The sequence below is a fragment of the Ovis canadensis genome, chromosome 13, assembly GCF_042477335.2.
Source record: "Ovis canadensis isolate MfBH-ARS-UI-01 breed Bighorn chromosome 13, ARS-UI_OviCan_v2, whole genome shotgun sequence".
NCBI classification, from domain to species: domain Eukaryota; kingdom Metazoa; phylum Chordata; class Mammalia; order Artiodactyla; family Bovidae; genus Ovis; species Ovis canadensis.
This window is the reverse complement of record NC_091257.1, coordinates 69,063,772-69,088,832: the sequence shown is the minus strand read 5'-3', so window position 1 is coordinate 69,088,832 and position 25,061 is coordinate 69,063,772. Positions and strand designations below refer to the sequence as shown.

Sequence of the window (25,061 nt, the reverse complement as noted above, 5' to 3'; positions counted from 1 at the left end):
GTGTGCTGGGCACCAGGCTGGTCATGTCCCCCAGCAGGACTGGCCCCAGGCTCAGATCTCACTGGAGGTCGTGCTGCTCCCCACACCTTCCAACAAAAATGGCAGAGGAGTCACCTCCGCCACACCCCAGCTTTTGCCCCACAAGGGGACAGATGGGACTCTGGTGGCCCCCGGTGGCTGGGGCATGGGGGTATGGTTGATGGGAGTCTCGGGACAGCAGTGACCAGGGGTGACTCGACCACCTGACTTCTGGGAAGCTGTCAGGACAGCCCAGAGCTGGCCTGAGTGCCGACCCACAGGGCAGGCAGGGCTGGGGGCTCCGAGGGGAACAGTGAAGCCTTTCTGAATTCTCCGACCGACAGGCCTATGGAGGGACCAGTCCATGTGCCTGGCCGAGTGCCCTGGACTTCTCAGCTCAGGGGTCCCCGAGACCACCTTGAAGATCTGCCCTGCTGTGCCCTTACACTAAACCTCAACCACAAGGACCAAGGACTGCTGCCAGCTAGCATGGGCAGGCGGGAGGCCGGATGCGGCCTGAGATGGATGTCAGGAGGAACTGGGCCTCCTCACAGAATCTGATTTCAGCACAGAGCCTCAGATCATTAGGTCCAGGGGCTCTTCCTGCTTCTTATCATTTGCTACATTTTAAATCCAGGACTTATGCAACCCTCTCCCAACCAGAGAGCTAAGACTTCAGTCTGGTCACAACAGGGTTGGGCAGTGGGGGCAGCTCCTGGGGAGTTGTGGGAGCCTGTCCACCAGCACCAGATGGCCAGGCACTTGTCTGAATGGATGCATGGATGGGCAAGGAAGGATGCAGGTGCTATGGCGGTGGGCTTGGACTCACTCCCTCACTTGGCTTACTTCATCATGCCTGAGATCTCACCTTGGCCTCCCTGGACGGTCAGCCCTGTGCCAGGATGCACCAGGGCCCCTCACCGCAGAGATGTGGCCCCTTTATGCCTCCTGGGGGCTTGCTCTGCTGGCCAGCCCATGCAGCCCTGAGGTGCCTTCACTCACACCACCCAACGTTCTTTCCTCCCCCCTGCCCCCAGCCGCCTGACCTCCCTGTTTTCTCACACACCCAAGGGTTCCTCGCCTGCTTTTTGGTGACTCTGCCTCGCGGTTTCAAGCATGACCTTCTCTATCACTTCCTGGCCAAGCAAATACATCCACACAGCACCTGCTCCTGAGCTACAAGCCAGACCGCTAGACCTTCCAGCGGCCGTAGGGTCGCATGGTGACTGCAGGGCGGGAGTGGGAGGGGCATGGAGGAAGTGGCTGCGTGGCAGGAGCCCCGGGCGGGGTCAGGGTCCTGGCAGGGAAGGAGGTGCCTGCAGAAGCCGGGCTAGAGCACTGGCGGTCTCAGGGGAAACCTGAGGGGTGGGGCCGGGGCGATGTGCCCATCTGCCTTCTGCATCTGGGGCTGGGGGCAGAGCCGGTCAGGAGGGATGTGGCGGTCCCTGCTGTCCTGGTCTTTCCCACCGCAGAGTGGACCCCACTTCAGGGCTTCCCTTGGCACTCTGACACCCCACATCCCCATCCTGCCTGGACAAAGCGTGCCCTGGACCGACCCCTGCTGACCCCACACTGACCCCGTGATGGCCCCATGCCTCCCTGGCGTGGCCCCGCCCCCAGCGCCGCTCACCAGCGTGTGCCGCTTCATGTGCTCCCGCCTAGTGAACTTCTTCCCGCAGATCTCGCAGGGGTAGGGCCGCTCGCCAGTGTGTGAGCGCATGTGCCGCTTGAGGATGCACTGGTGCATGGCCGAGAAGCTGCAGTAGGGGCAGCGGAACTTCTTCCTGATGACCGTGAACTCGTTCACTGCAAGACAGACAAGACAGACGGCTGCCGGTCAGCCCCAAGCCCCGCCCAGCCCGCCCGCCAGACCTGGGCCCGGCCCGGGCCAGAGGGGGCTGTGCCCATGCTCTGAGAAAGTGCGCTTCTCAGATCAGCCAGTACCTCCTACATCAGCCCTGAAACACAAGAGTCCACACGCGCGGCATCAACAGGCTCATTTCCACACGGTCCACACCTCCACATGGCCGCAACAGGGTATATGGGTGCTGCCTGGTAGACGCAGCCTAGTGAGAGGCCTCCAGCCCCCAACACACAGCGACCAGCCGGCCCCACTGCCCCTCCCCACGCTTCAGGGAGTGACCCTGTGGGCCCCAGGCTGGGGCCACATTCTGGGCAGCTCGTGGGGGATAGTCCCGCTGTGTGAGGCCTACTGGGCACTAGGGCAGCTCATCCTGAGTGACACCCCCTGTGCTGGGCAGTCACAGACACCACAGTCACCTCCCTGAGCCAAGGGGCACCATGTACCCAGACCCATGGCTCCTGGGTCGGTCACGCGAGCTCACCAGGGTTGCTGGGAGGCCCTCCCAAGTGCTTGGTGGCACTTCCTCCCAGGAGGGGAGCCCAGGATGGACATCAGTCTCAGGTGTCTGGAATCAGTCCCCTGGCCCTCAGGCCACCCACAACACTCGCCCACTGCACCCCAGCACCAGCACCCAGGGACAGACCGAGGGTCCTGACCATCAAGCCAAAGGCAGGCAGGTGGAATGAATACCAGCAGCAGCAGGACCCCTTGTCAGACCCTGCCAAATACCTGCACCCAGCAGGGCCCAGTCATGGTCATGGCTGCCCCTGGAGGCACCAGAGGGAAGCAGACAAGAAACCAGTGGCCACAGCATGACACAGCTAGCAGGGCGAGGAGAAGCTGGGGAAACTACCGTGACTGAAGCTGGCCTCTCTCGCCCAAGAGAGCCGGCCAGGCTGCTGGACATGTGACCGGACAGCTCTGTCCAGCCCAGTTTCCCCAACCCCAGGCCACCTAGCACATCACACGGATCAGAGCCCTTGCTGCCATCTCCATGAGGGCTGCCCCAAGCCACCCATCCATTCTGCTTCTCAGGCCCCAGCCCCAGGTGAATCGCCACATAAATGATGCCTAGGGTATAGTGAAGTAATGGCAACACTGAGTCCAGAGGCCCTGGACATGCCTATGTCTCCATGAGCATAGGGAAGTGGGTATTCACTTTGCACCTCTGGCCCTGAAACACACCAGGCAACAGGGAGCAGGACATTTTATTTTGCTTCTTAAACAAACTGTTACTTTGCTGACAAAGGTCTGTATAGTCAAAGCTATGGTTTTTCAAGTAGTCATGTATGGATGTGAGAGATGGACCATAAAGAAGGCCGAGCACAGAAGAACTGATGCTTTCAAACTGTAGTGTTGGAGAAGACTCTTGAGAGTTCCTTGGACAGCAAGGAGACCAAACCAGTCAATCCTGAAGGAAATCAATCCTGAATACTCATTAGAAGGACTGATGCTGAAGCTGAAGCTCCAGTACTTTGGCCACCTGATGTGAAGAGCCAACTCATTGGAAAAGACCCTGATGCTGGGAAAGGTTGCAGAAGGCAATGGCACCCCACTCCAGTACTCTTGCCTGGAAAATCCCATGCACGGGGGAGCCTGGTGGGCTGCCGTCTATGGGGTCGCACAGAGTCGACACGACTGAGCGCCTTCATGACTGAGTGCCTTCACTTTCACTTTTCACTTTCATGCATTGGAGAAGGAAATGGCAACCCACTCCAGTGTTCTTGCCTGGAGAATCCCAGGGACAGGGGAGCCTGGTAGGCTGCCATCTATGGGGTAGCACAGAGGCGGACACGACTAAAGCGACTTAGCAGCAGTAGCAGGGAAAGGTTGAAGGCAGGAGGAGAAGAGGACGACAGAGAATGAGATGGTTGGATGGCACTGCCAATTCAACGGACGTGAGTTTGAGCAAGCTCCGGGAGATGGTGAAGGACAGGGAAGCCTGGTGTGCTGCAGTCCATGGGGTTGCAAAGAGTCGGACACGACTGAGCAACTGAACAATAACAAAAATCAAGCCATAGGTTTTCTCCTGAGATATCTTAAAGGGCATCTAAATAATCAAGCGGCCAGATCCCTTTATTTCCCAGAACATGGTCAGTGAGACTGTCCACAGGGCCTGCCGGGAGCCTGGCTGACCTCATGGACCCGCACTCTCCCTCTGTCATCTCCCGCACCCCATGGAGTCAGACACCAGGGACACACTGCCCAGGATGACCCCTGTCCACGCACAGGCCGACAGCTTCACCAGGGGAGGCCATCACAGCCCCAAGATGGGCTGTGTGGACGTCATCACAGCTCAGAATCCATGCCACCCCTGGGCCTGCCGCCTGCCCATATCTGTACACGTAGAGGGGCTCCACGTCCCCACCAAACCTGGGCATGGCCACCAGGCCTCTCTCAGCATCCAAGCCCATGCTAAGAAGTAAGGCATTTTCTCACATCTACAGACTTCCGACATGCGTCTGGCTGGGAGCCAGGGTAGGTGGGACGGCACCGGGAGGGAAGTGGGTGAGACCAGGCAGTGAGAGGCGTGAACAGTCACCATTCACTGTCCCTTCACACAGGAGGCCACAATAATATCTGTGAACTACATTTTCACGGTATGATTCTTAACTGTAGGTTCTTAAGTGTGTGGCTACATCACTATTTATTCAACAAACATGGAAGTTGTTTCTATTTTTTTTACCCTTGCAAACAGTGCCTCAATAAGATGCCTACTAGAGAACCTTTGCCCCTGGAGAGAAATCCTAAGAAGCGGCCGCGCCGGCTGTCAGGTCCTGCGTGCACCAGGGGCCAAGGCCATGGTCTATACTGGCTCACAGGGCCAAGGCTACTCTCTGTAAGTGGGACACAGACCGTGGTTACCACTGTTAGCAGTACTGCTCCCTGCAAAGCTGTAGGCCTGGGTCTCAGACGCAGGCACAACCAGAGCATTCGGCAGCTCTTGGACCCCTGAGGAAGCAGCCCTTCTTGAGCAGGGCTCCAGCCCCTCACGGAGGGCCATTGGACAGGTGGGTCCAGGTGAGGGTCCAAGACAGGACAGAGGGGAGGGCATCCAGCTTGGCACATCTGGACAGGCCACACCTGGCAGCTCCCAAGGAGGAAAACCTCCCACTCCATGTCTCTTTTCCCATCTGAGCACCAGGCCCAGCCTAATCTGCCCCTCGATGAGGCAGTAGCAACACAGCCACCCACATGGGCCTCCGGGCTATTCCCCCAGCACCAACCCAGTTTTCACAGCACGGAACACAGCAAGTGTGCTACCTGCTCTGAGATGGAAAAGGAGTGTGAGGAGACAGCTTTTAGGTTGGTTTATTTCAAATAACCTTTCTGAGTTATTTTAGACTTTCTATTCTGCTTCTATAAACATAAAAATTAAAACTTCAGTTATTTATTCTGGCTTGCATTTAACAATCCAGACCTACATGTTAGAAAAAATACTTATCTCTGTACACAAGTGCTGTATTTTTCCCCTAGGAAAACAATTTAGTTGCACAAACGCAAGTGTGACCCCCATCCCCAGGCACACTGAACCTACCCACGATGATGCATTTTGTGTTTTCTTAACCTATTGCCGCTAATATGCTTCAGTCGTGTCCGACTCTTAGCAACCCCATGGACTGCAGCCCACCAGGCTCCTCCATCCATGGGATTTTCCAGGCAAGAGTACTGGAGTGGGTTGCCATTGCCTTCTCCAAACCTATTAGTTTCCTGATAATATAAATGTCAACAATTTGGGCATCTTAAAGCATCAGACACCTGTTGTCTCTATCTTGGAAGACAGACGCCTAAGGTCAATGTGTCGCTGGGCTGCATTCCTTCCCAAGGCTTCAGGGGAGGGTCCTTCCTACCTCTTCCAGCTTCTGGGGCTCCAGGAGTTCCCTGGGCTTGCAGCACCTCCCTCCCATCTCTGCCTCCATCTTCTTGTAGCAGCTCCTCTGTATCTGTCTCATCTGTCTCTTATAAGGACACTGGTCACTGGATTTAGGACCAACTGGATATTCCACAGAGAGCTTATCTTAAGATCCTTAATTAGGTCTGGAAGAACTTTTCCCAAATAGGGTCACATTCACAGATCCCAGGAATTAGGACATGCATGTGTCTTTGTTGGGGGCACCATGCAACCCACTACTTTCATGAACAGTGCTGAGAAAAATTTTCATTGACTGCTGTAATTAAAATAACTTTGTGCGGGAAAGACGCTAACACTTCCATAACTTGTGGTTTACAGTCTATATATCTTAGAACACCTTTATACATCATGGAGTTCGATTCTCATAAATACCAATAAAGTCTTAAAAATGCAAACAGTGAAAAAGTAATTGAAATAAATGAAAAAACACAGATAGCATCAAATAGAAACAGACACTCTTTCTACCAATCCACCCTGAAAACAGAGCCCTTTTGCCTGGAATTAAGTGGACAAGACGAATGGCAAGCTTGAAAATTAGGAAGCGAGGTCAGAACTTGGCACCAGATTACTAAAGTATGAAGTTCAATAACACGGGCTACAGTTTTGCAGAAATGTATCTACAAGAGTACCTCTCAGTGAAGCAGTGTTAGAGGAAGCCAGGTCTCCACCCAGCTCTGCAGAGAATCAGACTTGCGGTTAACTCACTGACCAGGGAACATTCCAGAACCATTTCAGATATCGAACTTGCGCCCCCTGCATTGGAAGTGCAGTCTTAATCACTGGACCACCAGGGAAGTGCCCAGCACCACATATTGAGAACTCCACCCACCTCAGCTTCACCATCACAGTCTGCTCAGACCCTCGTCCACGGCCTCCTTGCCTAGCCCTCTTGGCTGCTGCCAGGCTGGACATCTGCTCTCTCCTCTTCTGATCTCCACTGTCTGTGTTAATCCCTCCCCCAGTTTCTGTATTCTGCAGCATCTGGGGCCCTGTGACTTGGCCGGGGCTGCCTTCCTCGTGAGGGAGGGATTTCAAGAGAAGGTAAATAACCTGCCCGTGAGCACAGCTTTCATATCGACCACCCCAGAGCCACCCCGTTCTCTTCTACCAGCTCTCACCTCTGGGTCATGGTCCCCTCCATGTTCCCCTCCAGCCCCTCCAGGGCTGGCCCTGTGTCCCAGCATTGCCGACTTGGTTCAGAGCAGCCAGTCTAAGCCTGCTCCCTCCACCACCGACAGCCCTGGGGTATCCTAAAATGCTCCGTTTGATATACTGTTTGTTTTTTTTTTTTTTCCAGAAAATTTGCCCATTTCCTCCAACTTGTCAAATGTATTAGCACAAAATTGTTCATGATGTTCCCTTATTATCATTCTAACATCTATAGTATCTTAGTAATGATTTTTTTATACCTATTATTGACAATCAGCTTTCCTCTCCTCTCTTCTTACTGATCACTGTGATAGAAGTTTGTTTTACTAATCTTTCAATGTATCGGTGTTTGGCTTTGTTCATTTTTCTGTTGTCCATCTGCTTTTTATTTCATTGACATCTGCTCTCTGTTTCACTCCCCCTGCTTTCTGTGGGTTTAATTTGCTATTCTTTTCTCCCTTCTTGACTTCTCAAATTAAACTTACTTTCTTTTATAAGTGCAAGATCTATAAATTTCCCTTCAATAGGACTTTAGATGTAACCTACAAGTTTCAATGTATCATATTTTCATTATCATTCAGTTCAAAATATTTCGTAATTTCCATTGTGACTTACTCTAATATCTTTCTGTTGCTGATTTTTAAAATTTAACTTCACTGAGATTAGAGCACACACTCTGTATGAGTTCACTGTTTAACATTTGCTTAGATCTCCATTACATTCCTGCTTGGTCTATTTGTAAATGTTTCCTGTGCACTTGGAAAGTTTATGCACTTGTTTGGTGTGACGTATGACTTGGTTGACCATGTTGTTACAAGCCAATACTTCTCTGAACAAAAATACAAAACTCCTGAACAAAATAGCAAGCTGAGTCCAACATACAGGAAAAGAGCAGCATCTTGTGACTCAGTGGGTTTATTCCAGGTTAATATTTGAAAATTGTGTTCAAATCTTCTCCATCCTTGCTGATATTCTGTCTGCTGATCTATCAATTACCGAGGAAATCTGTTAAAAATCCCTAACTCTAACTGTGGACTTCTTTCTTCCTTCTTTCAATGCTGTCAGCTTTCACTCCATAGATATAAAACCCCAACCTGTGCATCCAGTATTCGCATTTCCCTCTGAACTGACTCTCTTGTCCTGTGTAGCAGCCTCTGGAGCAACACCCTTCCGCATTTCACTTTGTCTGATACCGATGAGTCTTTTTAGGCTGGTGTTTCCTTGGTTTCTCTTTTTTATCTTTTTGTTGTCGTTCAGTCACTCAGTTGTGTTCAACTCTTTGCGATGCCAGGGACTGCAGCAAGCCGGGCTCCTCTGTCCTCTCTATCTCCTGGAGTTTGCTCAAACTCATGTCCATTGAGTTGGTGATGCCATTCAACCATCTCATCCTGTCTCCCTCTTCTCCTCCTGCCCTCAGTCTTTTCCAGCATCAGGGTCTTTTCCAATGAATCGGCTCTTCACATCAGATGGCCTACGTATTGGAGCTTCAGCTTCAGTATCAGTTCTTCCAATGAATATTCAGACTAATTTCCTTTAGGATTGACTGGTTTGATCTCCTTGCAGTCCAAGGGACCCTCAGGAGTCTCATCCAGCATCACAATTTGAAAGCATCAATTCTTCGGTGCTCAGCCTTCTTTAAATTCTTTGCTTTAAACCTTTCTGCGTTCTTATCTATAACACATGTTTTCTACAAACAACAGATTTTCTTTGAAAAGCAGGCTGATAATCCTTTCTTTTTCCTGTAGTGTTCAATATCTTGGTAATAACAGGACTATTGGTATATCTGGGTGCTCTCTGCATCTTGCTACATATGTTCTATTTGTCCTTTTATGCTTTTTGTTCCTTTAGCCTTCCCTGCTTGCCTTTTTTTGAAATTAATCAAGTACCATTCCACTTTTCTCTCCATAAGTCTTTGAGCTGTACACGGTGATTTTTGTCACTGTTTGTTGTGACTTCGTAGAGAAGGCGAGACTCATTCAGTGCCCACAGTTGCCCACCCTCCCACCCTTTGAGCTGTTTGTGCCACGTTACTCTGCTACTTGAGTCAAAAACCCCATAAAGAGCCATGAACTTTGCTTTAGATGCTCACAGTCTTTCTACCGAGGCTGTTTTCCAGTCTTTCCTGTTGGGTGACAGTGCAGCCCCTCCTTTCTATTTCTCTGGCAGACGTTGTCTTCATGTGGCCCTGGTCTGTGAGGGGTACATCTGCTGGCTATAGGATTCTGGTCTTGGAGTTTCTGCAGCGCCCTAGAGACTAGTGGCACTGTTTCTGTTGCAAAGTCAGACATCCATCTTGATGTTGTTCCTTTTAATGTCTCTTTTCTCGGGTTGCTTCCAAGGTTTCTATTTTTGTCTTTGGTTTTCAATAGTTTGACAGCAGTGTGCCCAGTTTGGGTGTTTGGTGGTTGTTTTATTTTGGTGCCATTCTGCTTTGGTTCACGGAGCTTCCTGAATCTGTGGAAGGATGTCTTCCATCAGTTTGAGAACATTCTCTGTTATTGTCTCTCCTGACACTGCTCCACTCTAGTTTCTCTCCTCTGGACCCCAGTGCACATGCACTGGGCATTCTCACTGTTCCTCGGTGTGTCTTTGCTTTTCCCCAGGCTTTTTCCCCAAGTTTCAGCTGGATCCTCTCCATCACTATCTTCCAGTCCCTGTGCCCTGTCTCAGGTGGTACCCAGACTGCTCTACACTACTCAGTGCATCCTCAACCTTATACTTTGTGTTTTCAGTACCAGCAGATTCACTGGATTCTTTTCTACAGATTTTTCTGTCCCTCAAGGACTGCAGCCTTCAGGTCCCACCTGCCCTGATGACTCCCCAGGATGTGTGTGTTTGTGTGTGTGAATGTGTGTCTATGTGTGGCTCTGCCATCACCGCTGGCGACCTGGACCCAATGCCAGGCTGCCTACATCAGAGAGGCCCATACCCAGGTCCACCCCCATGTACCAAATGCCCGTTCCAGTCTGGCAGCCTCAAAACCCATCGTCCATAGGTGTCCATCTCTTGGGGCTCCTTATCTGACTTCAGGGTGGAGCCCTAGGCAAGTCCACCCAGGTCGTGAAAGTGCTCCTGGCCGTACAACGAGCCAAAAGGACACCCTGGTCACCCTGGCCAGGCCGGTAGAGCCCGTGGAAACCTCAGGCCCCAGCTGGAGTCACCTCCGGAGGGGTCAGTCCCTCAGCCCAGGCCTCTAGGTCCGGGGGTGTTGACCTAGGAGAGACAGATGAGTTATGGGTCATGAGGACGTAGCCAACTTGGGGAGACAGTGGCACAGAGGCAGGTACCTGCTCAGTGGGTCCCCAACCAGCCACCACAGGATGACCGTCACACTTCCAGAAAGGAAGCCTGAGCGGACATGCGAAAAATCCACATCAGCACACACCAGCTCCTCCCACTGAAACATCCTGGTTTCAAACACACGGAAATAGCATTTGATTTATTTCAAATTACAAAACATGTGCTCAAACTCTCCCTCCTTGAAGATTTTTTCTTCAGGGAAATAATGGAACCTAACAGACCCATCTTTAAATAACTACCTGAGACATAGGAAGTGGGTCTCAGATGCATGGTAACAAACACACAGCAGCCAGCACCGCAGCAAAACCCGCTTGAGACCGACCAGCACCGCTCAAGGCTTTTAACCCACTGCTGTAGGAGTCTCTATACTGGGGAGAATTACCCCTTAGAAGCATTGTAATTTAAATATCAAAGCTGATATAATGTCACGGATGTTGCAACTATTACTGCAAAGACGACATCTGCATCACCCTGAGTGACACGGGGCCGAGGGGATTGTGGAGCAGAGGGTGGATGGAAAGCAGCCACGACCACACAGGCTCACCCAGGACATGCTGAGCATGTGGGTTCTGGGCACTGGGCCCATGGGGATGTGCCCAGTGGACAGGCATCTGGCCGGCAGCCCTCGCGTCTTACCTGGGCTGGGGAGGCGGCCGGCTCCCTGGGCTCCGTCTGGCCGGTCACCAGAGCGGGCATCCGGGGCTCTGAGTGCAGGAGGGCGAAGGGGCCGGAGGGAGGTGACTTGGGCTGGTGCCAGGTCCTGGGGACACAGGAAACGAGTCTCACCCACGTGAACGGACACCAGCTGGTGGGCCGTGGAGAGTTCGGGAAGCGTTGTCCTTGGCCATCTTGCAGTGAGCCGCACGCTGCCATGTCATGAGGCCTGGGTCTCGCTGGACGAGGTTTCTATCTGCTCACCACTCCCAAGCATCTGGCTCTCCGCACGTGCCTTGCCTGGGGGGTGGTCTGGCTACGACAGGGTATTCTATCCAGAAAGTCAGAACCCACAGCAAGGATACAGCACATGCCCAACCGTGCCTGGAGGGAGGCTGGTCTAGAAAGTCCTTCTAGGTGTGTCAACCTAGCTATTTACCTGTAAGGGTGGTAATATCTAAGTCAAATGTCCTTTCATACATAGGAGAGTGTTTAAGGTCCCATATTAAGCCAGACTCAAGTGAAGGTCCTTAATTCATGTAAACACCAGAAGGAAATATTCTTTAAACCACAGTCAGAACAAAACCCAGCTGCTTCCCTGACAGACACTGGAGGCAGTGCACGGAGAAATGTGGGCGGGGCGCCTGTGGCTGGCGGCCCCACCCAGGGCACACCCAGCCGGCTGCCAACCCAGGTCTGCTTTCTCTCCTGTAGGAGCACATCCTTCCATAGGGACAGGACAGCACCGCCACTGCTGTAAGGAGATAGATCCTCGTGCATTCCCAGGAGCCACGATGGCGACACGCACAGGACGTCGGGGTTTCTAGGAGGTTGGGGACGCATCGCCCTCGGGCCTCGGCCTCCAGTGACCAGAGCAGCTGCTTCATCTCCAGTTCGTTCCAGAGAAATAAAGGTTACTTGTGTTCTCATGGCATTTTTCAAAGTCCCTCCCGGATCAACACACACCCACAAACGGTTTGGGAAACAGCACGTTTGGCACCACAGAGGTGCTTGCCATGGTTCCTGTTCAGTGAACAGAGACTTTTAACCAATGGGATGTCAGCCTCCTACTGCAAATGTAATAAAAGGGAAAAAAAAATCAATTTAAACTGAAGCAAAATGAAAAGTACACAAGTCCTCTCGCAGAGAAACTAGTTAACCAGTGGAGAATCACCAACGAAACCATCTGTGGAGCTTAACTGCCAAGCTAGATGTGATCAGATCTGGGAGAACAACTGAACTCGGTTTTCTTGGAGGCTCCAGAACTGTCCAGAAAGGACCTTCAGTCACTGCTAGGCACCACCTGCAGATCTGATGGTTCTCTTATTTAAACATGTACTGATACCACCCCTTCCTTCTGCAACACTGCGTGCCCAGCAGGCCACAATGACCACAGGGCTTCCCTCTGGAGACTGGCCCAGGAGTCCCACTCAGCACACCGCACACTATGGAGCCACCCTCATCAGACACCATGATGAAGACGTGCCCTCCCCCGGCTGCTCCAGCCATGAGCTACGGCTGCTGGGATGTCAGCCCAACAAATCTCCCAACATCACAGAAGGCTTAGGCCCAGAAAAATCTCGTTAACAAGTACCTCGAGGAGCCTGCGGGTTAGAGGCGGAAAAGAGACCCTACAGCTCCCTCATACCAGACCAGGAATGAGGGACTCCCAGCACCGTGACACAGGGCCCTACCTTCCTTCTGGGCCTCCCTGGAAGAAGCGTGGTGGCCTCTGTGTGTCTCTACATTGCTATCAGTGGTGCCCAATGTAAAGCCATGCTTCCCTTCCAGTGTGTTTTTAGGTCCACAGTGCACACGCCATCCCATGCTGCCCAGGGTGGTGGTCTCCAGGGGCTCAGGCCCATGCTGGGTGGCACCCTGGAGGGACTTCCCATCTGGACAGGGGATAGGCCCATCCTTCCTGTGACTACATGGTTCAGCACAGAGGGGCTGCCCCCACCTCCTGGGTCCTCTGACAGGCAAGGTTCACGCACCAACTAGGAGAACCCCAAAAAAGCCAGAACAACCGTTCTGCCCTGCAGGGGATGCCCCCACCTCTCCACACCCTACCCCAAGCTGCTCCTGCCACGACACCCACAAAGCTGCCAGCTGTCCCTTCAGCTGTGGACTTGCCAACTCTAAATCCCAGATGCTGCAGACGCCCTGGGACCACTTCCTCAGCTACTGGTTTTTACCAACACATTCAGGGTTTGATCTGAGTGGGGAAACGGACTGATATTGGGGAGCGTTTGTCAGACTGACTTGGTTTATGTGTCCATGTTTTATATTCACAACAGCTGTATAAGCAACACTATTCCCATTTCTCAGATGCAAAGAAGTGAGACCTAAACATGGTTTCAAAAGTGTGTTTATCAGCCTTGGGGTATTCAGCCCTGGGTCTGACTTCACAGCCAGGTTCTTCGACAGCCCCAGCGGCAACCTTCCTCGGACTCTGGCCGGAGAAGCAATGAGAACGGGCACGCTGCCCTCCACGTCGGTCTTTATTAGCCACAAGCGATTTCCATCACAGACACTCACGATATTTTAGTGCCCGTGAAAGCAAAGTTGTGAAGATATTGTTTTTAAAATTAGAGTGAAAATTAAAGACACTCTTCACAGATGCCCAAAACCAGCTGTAGCTTTTCCTTTGCTTCCTTCAGTGGTGCTCAGGGACCACGCATGGCCCTGCCAGCCACATATACTTGGACAGTAGGACCCTGGACCGGCCCCTTCCCCACACCCTCTGCACTCAGCACTGCCCTTTCTGGGGTGTGTTGTCCTGCCCCGAAAAGGGAAACAGGGCCACACCTGGCTCTTTGTCACGGACACCAACCTGCCAGGGTGGCTGGAGACATAGTCACGGTCCCCTGTGCACCCAGGACAGGGGATGTTTAGAGCACCTGAGCCTAGCGGGAGCAGCTCCCGCCCAGGTTGGCCTCCCCCTCAGGGGCTCAGCCAGCACCGCTGTACCTTATGGGCTTCTTGGGTCACTCCGTCATTTGCTTCCGCGCAACTGGAATTCAGCAGGAGACATTTAAGGTGTAAGCACAACACCCAAATCCTTTCCACATCTGAGGCGGGGGCGGATCTGCATGGGGCCGCGCCCCAGGCAGAACGAGGCGGCGCCGGCGGGGCGTGGCCAGCAGAGGGAGCCCGAGTTCGACAGTCCGGAGGCCGCCCTGGCCCCGTCCTAGGCCAGGCACAGCGGTGCACTTGTCAGTTGATCAGGGTTTAGGGTTAGATGCCTGATTTCAGGGCTTCCCAGGCGGCGCAAGTGGTAAAGAACCCGCTTGCCAATTCAGGAGACATAAGAGACGCGGGTTCAATCCCTGGCATGGCAACTCACTCCGGTATCCTTGCCTGGAGAATCCCATGGACAGAGGAGCCTGGCGGGCTACGGTCCACGGGGTCGCAAAAAGTCGGACACGACTGAAGCAACTTAGCAAGCACGCACGCACGCCTCGACTTCAAGTATGAAACATTCGAATAAGCACATGGCTGCTTCCCTCCCAGTGCCCCCGACAGCCCCCCCCATCGCTGGCCCCGCGACCCATTGCGACACGCACGTTCGCACAGCACCCTCAGCACCGCATCATGGACTGAGGCTTGTCACTCCCGCCGACTCTGGGCGCCGCGGCACTTACGGGACAGGGAATGGGCGCCCTTGGGCAGGTACTCCAGCAGCAGGGAGCTGTCTTCCCCGAGCACGTCCGCCTTCAGGGCCAGCAGGCTGTTCTTACTCATGAGCGCCGCCCGCAGGTTGGCCACGGCGGTAGCCTGATGCAACGCGTCGTCCTTCTCGGGGGTGAGGGACGCGCCTAGGTAGCTGCCCTCTCCTCCCAGGAGCCCCTCATCCACATGCGGGAGGAACTCTGGCCTCTCCCCTCGGCTGTCCGAGCTGCTGGCTTCAGCGATGGTCAAGTCCGCGTCTGGGGAGGAAAACACACGTTAGAGACCTTGCAGGCGACTCGAGGACCTTCCAAACAGCCAGCAGGCAAACGTAGGAGAAGCTGGAGCCAGGAGCTTCCCGGCCGCCACCTGCTTGTCATCAAGCCTGATCCCGTCCTGCTATGAGGTCTCAGGACAGCGGTAATGTCATAGCCAAGACTTCGGATGGGGTTCAACCCAGAACACGGCCGGTGGGGAAGGGGGGAGCCCACCCAGAATAAGGGGTGTGCTCTGAGTATCTGTGTAATTTCATTTCTCAGAGAAGGGGCGACCGTCAAAATGGATCAAAGAGCCCAAAGGACACAACCCTGAGGAAAGCTCCAGCCTCAGACTGGGCCACAGCCTCAGTGGTGACACCAAGGTGAGCACTGAAACAGACTAAACTGGACTTTGTCAAAACCAAACCTTCGGAGGCCTCCAAGGACACCGCCAGCAAAGCATGAGGACAGATCAGGTGCAAATCCCTGCAAACTGTGCCCTGACATGAGATTCCACCCAGACTCTGCACAGGAACCTCAGAGCTCAGTAAGAAGGCAGACATCCCAGTTTCAAAGATATTTGAACAGATACTTGTCCAGAGAAAATGCATAAACGGCCAATGGGGGTGCTCAATGTCATTTGTCATCAGGGAAACACAGCTCGGCACCTGGAGGCCCCTCACTCCTACCAGTGCCCTCGGGGCACAGGGTCTTGGAGCCCCCCAGGCTGCTGTAAGAATATAAAGTGATGTAGCCTCAGTGCAGAAGCTCAGGTCCTCAAAAAGGAGTGGCCTCACGGCCAGCATTCCCATTGGTAGGAGGACGTCCACGCTCAGAGTGACAGCACCTGTCAGGGTCAGAGGCAGAGCAGCCCGAGTGCCTGCCTAAAGGTGAAGGACAAACAGGGCGTGGTCCATCCATGCAGTGGAACGTGATTGAGCATAAACAGGAATGACGCTCTGGCACAGGTTACAAAGTGGATGAATCTCAACAGGTTACATTCAGTTAAAGTGAAACAAACACTGCCCTCTGATTCTGCTCACGTGAAATACTGAGAGGCAAACCCATGGAGAATGAAGGAGACTGGGAGCTGCCAGGGGATGGCAGAGATGGGGGGATCTTGGGGTGACTGGAGGTGCCCGAAGACAGGCCAGTGCCAGATGGACCCCAGGGAGAGCTGCTGCCTGGCCAGCGCTCCCCAGGAACAAGTGGCTACTCGAGAAATCAGAAACAGGAAAGCAAGCTCCTTCCCGAGACAGAGGTAAGTAGGGGAGAAGGGATGGGCCAGCTTTTCCCACCCGTGAACTGTCCTGGGGGGTGGCGCTGGAGGAAGACTGGGTCATCTCAAATGTGAAGCCGTGGGACAGACACGCAAGCTGAAATGACAGGTCCCTCCTCAGACCTGAGAAGCAGGGGCCGAGTGGAAATCAGAGACTTGGACCAACTTGAGCATCATGCCCCTGATATGGACACCGCCTCATGCACTTGGGAAGTGGGGGCAGCAGGCACCAGGTTGCACCACGGGGGACCTCCACCTGGACGGGTCTAGCCCGGGGATCCAGATGCTCGGAGCCACCGTCCAGGGACCCTTCCAGCTACTGCCAACAGAGATTTCTGAAGGATATTTTGTTTTTTTTCAAACTATAAATCTTTTTTAAATTTTTTTGCCAGTTCTTCAATTTTATATCAGCACTGACTTTGCACTGGTAGCCACTAACTGTAGAGATTAAATAAATTGAAATGAAGGCTTTGCCTCTCTTAGCCTGGCTCCTGGAAGAGACTTAGGTGGTTCTTGTTCCTGGGGCTGGAAGGGCCAGGATCCAGGACTGACAGGGTGGTGGGAGCCCGCTTCCAGCTTGCAGACAGCCACCTCCCCACTCTCCTTGCCCCGGCTGGTGTGTGGAGGGCCTCTGATTACCCCAAGGACTTGTTTGCTGGTCCCACCTCCAAATATAAGGATTCAAGATATGGATTCTGGGGACAGAAACATTCAGCCCACAACAAGCTGAAAACTAAAAAAACACTAGATTTCAAAAACGAAATTTATTGAAATTATATTAACAATTTAAGTTCAAAAGCTTGTAAAAGAAATTAAGATAAGCTGAGAGATTCCTGCCACATGTGAAAAGCTAAAGTCTGGATTTCAGGGAGGGATGTCTGGCAAGTGAGACCTGCAATCAGTGAACCGGCTTCCAGCTGCAGCGCAGTGGTTGGGGGGCAGGAGGGTGGGCAAGGCTGGCGAGCTCTAGCCAGACACACCCCCAGGGTGACCACCCTAGGATGCTTGTGGTGAGCGGTGAGGGTCCACAGGGTGTAGGGCCACAGTGAAGGAGATTAAAGTTGTCAATGGAGGATTTCTCTCGTGATTGCTAAAGACTCAGAAAAGGCACCACCGGCCCAGGAACGTAGTCAGCTCACCTGTGGCGGCTCGATGACCTCACCTAGAGTCCTCGCAGGAACACTGAAGAGCCCACAGCCCCCAGCAGTGTGACAGGTTGAGCAGAAATGCCTACCTCCCAAGTCCTCCAGTCTTTCTGCCGGGCACCTACCCAGGACATCTCCTAATATAAGGACCAGGTGGCGCTAGCGGTAAAGAACTCTGTCAATGCAGGTTAGACATAAGAGACATGGGTTTGATCCCTGGTTTGGGAAGATCCCCTGGTGGAGGGCATGGCAACCCACTCCAGTATTCTTGCCTGAAGAATCCCATGGACAGAGGAGCCTCGTGGGCTATAGTCCATGGGGTCATAAAGAATTGGACAAGACTGAGCAACTTAGCATGCATGCAAGAACCATTCAGTGAAACATGGAAGGAATGGGTCTGTCTATTTTGAAGACAGGAGTCATGAAGGAGACCAGGGAGGACTAAGGGTCCCTGACTGACCAACATCACCTCGACGGTCGAGGCTCACAGACACCACGGCCTGGGATGTATTGTTCAATTGAGAAAGCAGAGCAAAGTGCCCAGAGGGCAGCACGTGAAGCCTACCCTGGGTCCAGGTCCTGAGCCTTCTTCTGGGCAGGTGGGCCAGGAGCCTGGCAAGGGGACAGGGGGACGGAGGTGGAGGCTCAGGCCCAAGAAATGCACTTATGCCTGCAGGGCTGAGCCAGACACCAGGAGGGAGAGGAAAGCCCCTTCCAGGCCCTTCTAGACCATAGCTGGATTTCAAAAAAAGGGATTTAAGATGAGGTCAAAATGAAATTCTACAAACAGAACAAGAAGTTGAAAGCATTGTTTACATTGCAACAAATCCTTTTGTAGATAAAGAGTCTGATGTCACTTAAACCCTTGAAGCAGGCTCTTACTGTTATCAAAAAGCTAAAATCATCCCCAGTGCCCTGGGGTGGAGGCTGGGGGCCTGTGAGGAACACGGCTTCTGTGGTAACTTGATATTCACCGGTAGACTCAGAACACGTTGCATGCTGCTCTGAGAGGATCCCAGCTGGAGCCGGGAGAGCTGGGGTGCCAGACTTGGACCCGAGCTTCAGGGAAGGCCTCCAGCCCAAGCCACCAGGAGCCATGCATGACAGAACTGTCCCCAAGTGCCCTCCGGGCAGGGACATCTGAGGGAGGACCTGAGGACCCTGGGGGTCCTTCCTTCAGCTGCTGGAGCTCATCTACCAAGTGACGATCCTGGAAACTCCTCACCTCACATTTCTCCTCTCAAGAGCCTTTTGTGGCAAACTTAGACTTGGTGATTCAGAAAAAAAGCCTTAAATGGTGACGTTAAAAAACTGACAAGCCAGGAGCCAGGCGTGTAATGGCCATCTGGGCTTGGCTGTAGTCGTGGGCAGTGGAGCCCGTCCAGGCCACCTGGTGACACTGCAGCACCGTTCTCGGACACAGCAGCCCACAGCGGCACTGCCCGGAGCTGGACAGGGAGACCAGCCACCCAGATGAGGGACAGCGTGTGTCCAGCCTTTTCACACAGCTGTGACGGCAGGAAACGTCCCCATGCCAACCCTCGGGCCAAGCCACTCAGCGCTTCTTCTCCAGCCAAGCTCCCTCTGATAAACAAGGCAACCAGGACAGAAAATATCAACATTTAACTGTAAAAGGCCAAGTGTTAAAAGTAAAGATGGATTCAAGAGCAGAAGACAGGGGCAGGGTTGTTCCTTCTTCCTATAAGTGATACACTGTAAGAGTTGAAAATTTTCACTCAACCTTTAGCTGAAACAGAAAAGAGATCATAATTAAAAGAAGCAGAATTGCTAGACAATTAAACTAGATGATGCGATATGAACTGCAAAGGATCTCTACATATATATCTATACACACAGACACATATAAACATATATGTACATATGTGTAAAGTGTTGTCACTACCAACTACCTCTCATTGGTGTGTGGTTTAACTTCCCACATAATGGAATACTGTATCCTGTTAAAAAAAAGATAAGGAAGGTCTGTGTGCACTGATGCTGCAAATCTAGCAATAATAAAATAAGTACAATGTGTGTACAATATGCTACTTCCAATGTAAACAGGAAAAAATAATATATTCGTTTCTTTTTCATTCACAAATTCTTGAAAAACCCAAGAATAACTAACAGTGATTTCTGATCTGATAGGTTGGCATCCAGGCAGATGAATGTCAAGGAAGATACTCATGATAAACATTTTTATACTTTTTGGTTTTTGAATCACTCCATTAAATTAGAAAATAAGAAACATCTTTTGAAAGACAATGCTGAAATTGTATGGACATAATAGCAATAAAGATACCTCTCAAAAAAAAAAAAATGATAAAGCAGAGGGCACGTGTCCAGGGCCTGGGGTGGGGGCAGGGCCGCCCTGCCACTGGGGCCAGGCTGCACAGCTGGTGTTCAGTCCCTACGATTTCCCCAAATCTCATGCAGCGGAGCCTGGTAGGCTGCAGTCCATGCGGTCGCGAAGAGTTGGACCCGACTGAGCGATTTCACTTTCACTTTTCACTTTCGTGCACTGGAGAAGGAAATGGCAGCCCACTCCAGTGTTCTTGCCTGGAGAATCCCAGGGACGAAGGAGCCTGGTGGGCTGCCATCTATGGGGTCGCACAGAGTCAGACATGACTGACGTGACTTAGCAGCAGCAGCAGCATGCTTCATGATTCTCAGAGCTGCTCCCCAGCTGCCTGTCACAGCCCTTCTGCTGATGCCCAGCCCCACCCAGCCCAACCTGCCACCTCTTGTCCAGGGAACAGCCGCCTGCATCCGCGGCTCTGCACACAGCAACGTGGCAGAACCTTCAGGACAAGTGAAAACCGCAGAGCGGAGACCAGGCCCTGGGAGACTCCACCCCCGACTTACAGCTCAAACCAGACCTCAGTCCTAACACTCACTAGATCTCACAAACAATGTAAAAATCAAGTTCAAAAAACTAATTATGCACCTTGTCCAAAATTTACATTCTTACTTTATGTGTCTAAGATGTATTATTTCTTAAGTGTCATGCTTTTTATCCATGTTAAAATCAAGTTACTTCATTTTCTATCACTATCCAAAAGTTTTCACTTCATAAAAGAAATCCTCTTTAATTAAAAGAAAAACCCTATATAGTCATCAAGGTAGGTCCACGGGCAGATGATATCAGAACAGCTGGACACCACATGGAGAAGGTGACTGTGAAGGCTAACTCAACACGCCCCAGGCCAGTGGTCACACTCAATCCTCCGGGAAAACCACAGGAGAAATCTTTGCGACCTAAGGCAGAGGTTCCTTGGATTAGACCCAAATAGCATGAACCACAAAAAAATGACCAAAAAAATTCACACACCAGACTTCATCAAAATTTAAAACATGTGCGTGTGTGCTCAGTTGCTAAGTCACGTTCTACCTTGAAACCTTGTGGCCTTCTAGGCTCCTCCATCCACGGGATTCTCCAGGCAAGAATACTAGAGTGGGTAGCCATTCCCTTCTCCAGGGGATCTTCCTGGCCCAGGGGTCGAACCCAAGTCTTATGTTCTCCTGCCTTGCAGGCAGGTTCTTTACCACCAGCGCCACCTGGGAAGCCCCTCTTCAAATATGTACGCTTTTCAAAAGACACTGTTACCGGGAAACAAGAGTCGGAGACTGAGAGAATGTTTTCAGAACACATGCCTAACAAGCAAACAGACACCTGGAGGACAGTTCGCTCAGCCAAAATGCTTCCCCAGGAGGGGGGCTGATGTCAACTCGGATGCTCACCTTTGTGGTGGGACTGCAGCCAGCAGGATCCCTGGAGTGCAGGGTGCTGGATGGCCCAGCGCTCAGACCTGCCACCAGGCACAGCCCTGAGCAGATACCACTCAAAGGCAGATGGAGAGGCTAGTAAACCCTGAGAAGACTTCTCACCCTGAGAAGATGAAACCATGAGGAGTCGCCCCCACACCCTCCAGAATGGCTAAGATTTAAACACGAACCCAAACCACTGTCTGCGTGACACTGGCACAAGTGTGCCTCATACCACCACCTGGTTCCTTGCACACACACCACCTGACAGCCCAGTCCGGGAGGCATCAAGGCAAATCACACCAAGACTCGTCCTAGGACGTTCGAGGCAGCTTGACCATTATAGCCGGAAACCACACAAACAACTACATGTCCATCGGCAGTTGTGTTACAGCTGAGAACAGAACACCACTTGGCAGTGAAAGAATGATCTGAGGACTCTGATGGAGGCTGGAGCAAACTCTGAGAGCAGGTTGGCAACCACCTGGACAGACCAGAGGTTCACTAGGCATGCTCACTTGGAGCTCCCAGGCTGACATGAGATGGGTGGAAGGGTCCAGAGGCTGAGGGGATGATTTGTCATCAAAAGGCACATGAAAAGTGTGGGTCCCAGCCTCAGAAATGCGGGCTCTGGTAAGAAGCTGGCCGAGAGCGCTCCCTCGGAAACGCGCAAACAAGGTGAGATTGGATGATCAGACAGATAAACATGTAAACACAGCAAAACATTAGCAGGCAGAGAATCTCAGGTGGCAGGTGGGCTCACAGTCCATTTTTTCAACTTTTCTCTGAGTGTGAATGTCTCCCCAGTGAAATGGCCAGGAGAGAGACAATAAATTACTCAAACCTTACAGTTAGAAGCTGCGCAGCTCACTGAAAGTACACCATCGCTGAAACAGTAGGACAGGGGTGGTGACCGGGGCCTCACCTCCGAGACCATGAATGTGCCACCTCATATGGCAAAAGGGACTTTTCAGGTCCTTGAGATGAGAGATCATCCTGAACCTCCCTGTCCACACAAGTGTCCATCTCAGAGGAAGGGGGAGGCGGAAGGGGACACCACACCAGAGCTGAGATCTGAGGGATGTGGGGCCCCGAGCCAAGGGTCGAGGAGCCTTTGGAACCTGGCAGCTGGGGGGTGGTGTAAGGGTGTCTAAGGGGGTGTGGAAGTGTCTGGGTGTGAGTGTGGAGGTGTCTGCGGGCTGGGTGTGAGCGTGTCTAGGCCTGTGGGGGGGTGTCTGCAAGGTGGTATAGGAGTGTCTGGGGGTGGTATGGACTGTCTGCAGAGGTGTGGGGGTCTCTGGGGGTGGGTGTGGGGGTGTCTGGGGGGCAGTCAGGCCTCTTTCAGCTGAACAGCTGTGATATGGCCTTTCTGATGTGTATGTTCTGCTGCTGTTTTTAAAAAAATTTGAAAAAAGCAGTAGCAGAAAAGTTTTCCAATGAACAGTTAAAAAAATAACACAACTCCTTTTAAAATCTTCATTTAAATGTAAGCTTCCAAGCTGTGCTTTTAAGTGCATATATATAAATGCACATATACACCACTGGGTATTTCAACACAACCCTTTGTCTCCGGGCAGGGGCAGGGCGAAGGCAGTGGGCTCAGTCCCCACCCTTATTGGCACCTAGGGGCATCCCCATCACAGTGTCCAAATACCAGAAGAAAACACATACGAGGTTAAGAGGACAAAATGCCTCAAGTTCAAATCAAAACAGGACTCATCGAGGTGGCAGAAAAGGCAGGTGGCCTTCCAGTCAGGTCAGCAGTAGTGCTGCCCGAGGGTGAGGTGACCTCAGAGAAGGGAGAGCGGAAACGCGCCCTGGGAAGCTCCCAGCCAGCGCTGGCCGTGGTCCCCAGCCCAGCCCCCGCACATCCGTCCCGAGTGGAACCTTGTGGGTCCTGAGAGGGACCACTGGCCTTGCTCACCTGTCACCCTCAGGGGCCCTGCCATGTCCTGACCACCCAGATCCAGACCCTGCAGCTCAGCTCTTCATGAGGGCAGTGGCCCCAGGGAGACCAGCCTCCACTTCCACATTTGGAAAGATGAGAAGCCTCAGGGCCTCCGTCTTCATGAACTGAATCTTCTACAAAGTCCAGGAACTGCCGTTTTGGCAGAAACAAAGCTCTGTTGGCCTCTCAGTAAAACCATGCCCATGGTGATGAAGGCTTAAGTCCAGGTAGTAACTCAGAAGTGTGGCCTTGGGCCAGGGTGAGCCAGCTAGTGGGGCACAGGCCACGGGTCTCAGGGCCGAGCCCTGCCCCCCCTCAGGCCCCCTCCACAGTGCCCCCGCTCTGTTGGGTCAGCACTGGGTCCCCCACCTCCCTTCTCAGCAGCACGTCTTCCCCCATGTTCCCAACCGAATGACCTGATGAAGCCCACTCCTGAGGTGTCCAGGCACTGGCAGCCCCCAACCACGGCTCTGAGGTCGAGCAGACGAATTCCAATCTTACAGGGAAAACGTCAGGGGGCCCAGCCAAGGGAGAAGCCACTGACTTGGAGTTCTAAGGGGCTAAGAAGCGACCCCTCTGACCTGGTCAGGGCAGGCTGGGCCCTGGTCCCAAGTGTCTGCTCCCACCCTGAGCTGGACAGCGGCCCTGGGCTCAGAGCAGCTACGACAACCTTAGGAGGCCACCTGTACCCCTGAACCTGCTCTGCAGTTCTGACGCTCCCGTCACAATCCTGGGATGCCAGGTCCACCCTTACCGAGGTCCAAACATGAAGGAGTCCCTCACAAGACCCACACACTTTACTTCAGCTCAGAACTTTGCATCTGCAGATCCTCTTGGGAACCAGTGTGGGATGTTGGGATGGCCTGGCCAGGCTCTCCTGGCACAACCTTTGAACTAGCAGCCATAAACCCACCACGCTGAAGGCTTACAGCCTGGGGATAGTGGACAAAGGGATAAGGCAGGAGCCTGGCCTGTACACATGGTACTGGCACGTTTAAATGCTGTTCCCTACGAGCCATCACACAGACAGGCTGTGACCCGGAGGCACATTTCAATGGATGTTTTCTTGGAAGCTGCTGGGTTACAAAGCCTGCTGAGGAAAATCACTCTTAAACGCTAACAGGCCTCAGGGTCCCCAAAGCCGAGGGGGACGCACAGAGGACAAGGCGGTGGCCCTGCTGCAGGGCTGGGCATCCGAGCATCTTCACCAAGGGCCTTGAGTGATCAGCAGGAACCTCCTGACACGTTCCTTGGAAAAGGCCTGTTCTCCTATAAGCGGGGTAAGAATAAACAAAAATACTCTCTTCTAAAATGTAATAAATCTTTAATGAAAGCAAACCCTCCTCCATCGGGGATCGTGATTTATACTTCCAAGCCCCAGCCCAGGGCGGGCGGAGGAATAAATGGCCACCGTGATGGGCAGAACCGTCCCACGCAGCCCACACCTCAGGTCCTCGTCTTAGCAACTCGGGGGAAATCTGGCAGTTGCCTTGGTAACCCGAGGGATTTCAGACAGCAGCAACAGTACATGAGCCGAAATCACTTGTTGGATTCCAAAAACACCTTCTGCTCGACAACTGCTTTTAAAACATCAAACCCACGGGCTCACAGAGTGCCCTCATTCTTAACTTGTTGAGGGACTCTTCGATCTAGAGGCCTCCATCCCTGCTGCCCACCAGGGTAGGACAGGAGGGGAAGGCTCTTCAGCTCTGACCCCAACAAGGTTCCTTAAGTCAGTCACCATGGACACTCTTCTCAAGGCTAAGGGACATTTACTCGTTACTGAGGGAGCCGACACAACCACCAGCAGGGAGATAGGTGGCCTTTCCAGCAGCTCAGAAACTTAACCTTCTTCTGATTTAGTTCAGCTAAACTCCAGTGGTTCTGGAGGGCTGCCCATCATGGACACAACCGGGGGTGGGGACTGCTGGCATCCGACAGACCCCAGGACCCCACCTCTCACGGAGCCATCCCTCCAAGGCCCTCCAAGGCGGCAACGGACTGAATCTACAGATGCCTGGCCCAGCACTCAGGGCTGTAAGAGAATGAGAACCAGGGAGACAGGCCACTGTGTCCAGGGGCGATGAGAAAGTTCTGGAG

At 52.6% G+C, this 25,061-nt stretch overlaps 1 protein-coding gene across 2 annotated transcripts in view; it reads right to left on the bottom strand.

The window, feature by feature from the left end:
• ZBTB46 (zinc finger and BTB domain containing 46) overlaps positions 1–25,061 on the bottom strand; it is a 51,193-nt gene that overhangs the window by 3,461 nt on the left and 22,671 nt on the right. For both annotated transcript variants that reach the window (XM_069546610.1, XM_069546609.1), the window contains exons 3-4: positions 14,543–14,827; positions 1,649–1,824 (exon numbers count right to left, since the gene is read on the bottom strand). In XM_069546610.1, coding sequence (XP_069402711.1) covers positions 1,649–1,824; positions 14,543–14,827 — 461 coding nt within the window. The remainder of the gene's footprint in view (positions 1–1,648; positions 1,825–14,542; positions 14,828–25,061) is intronic.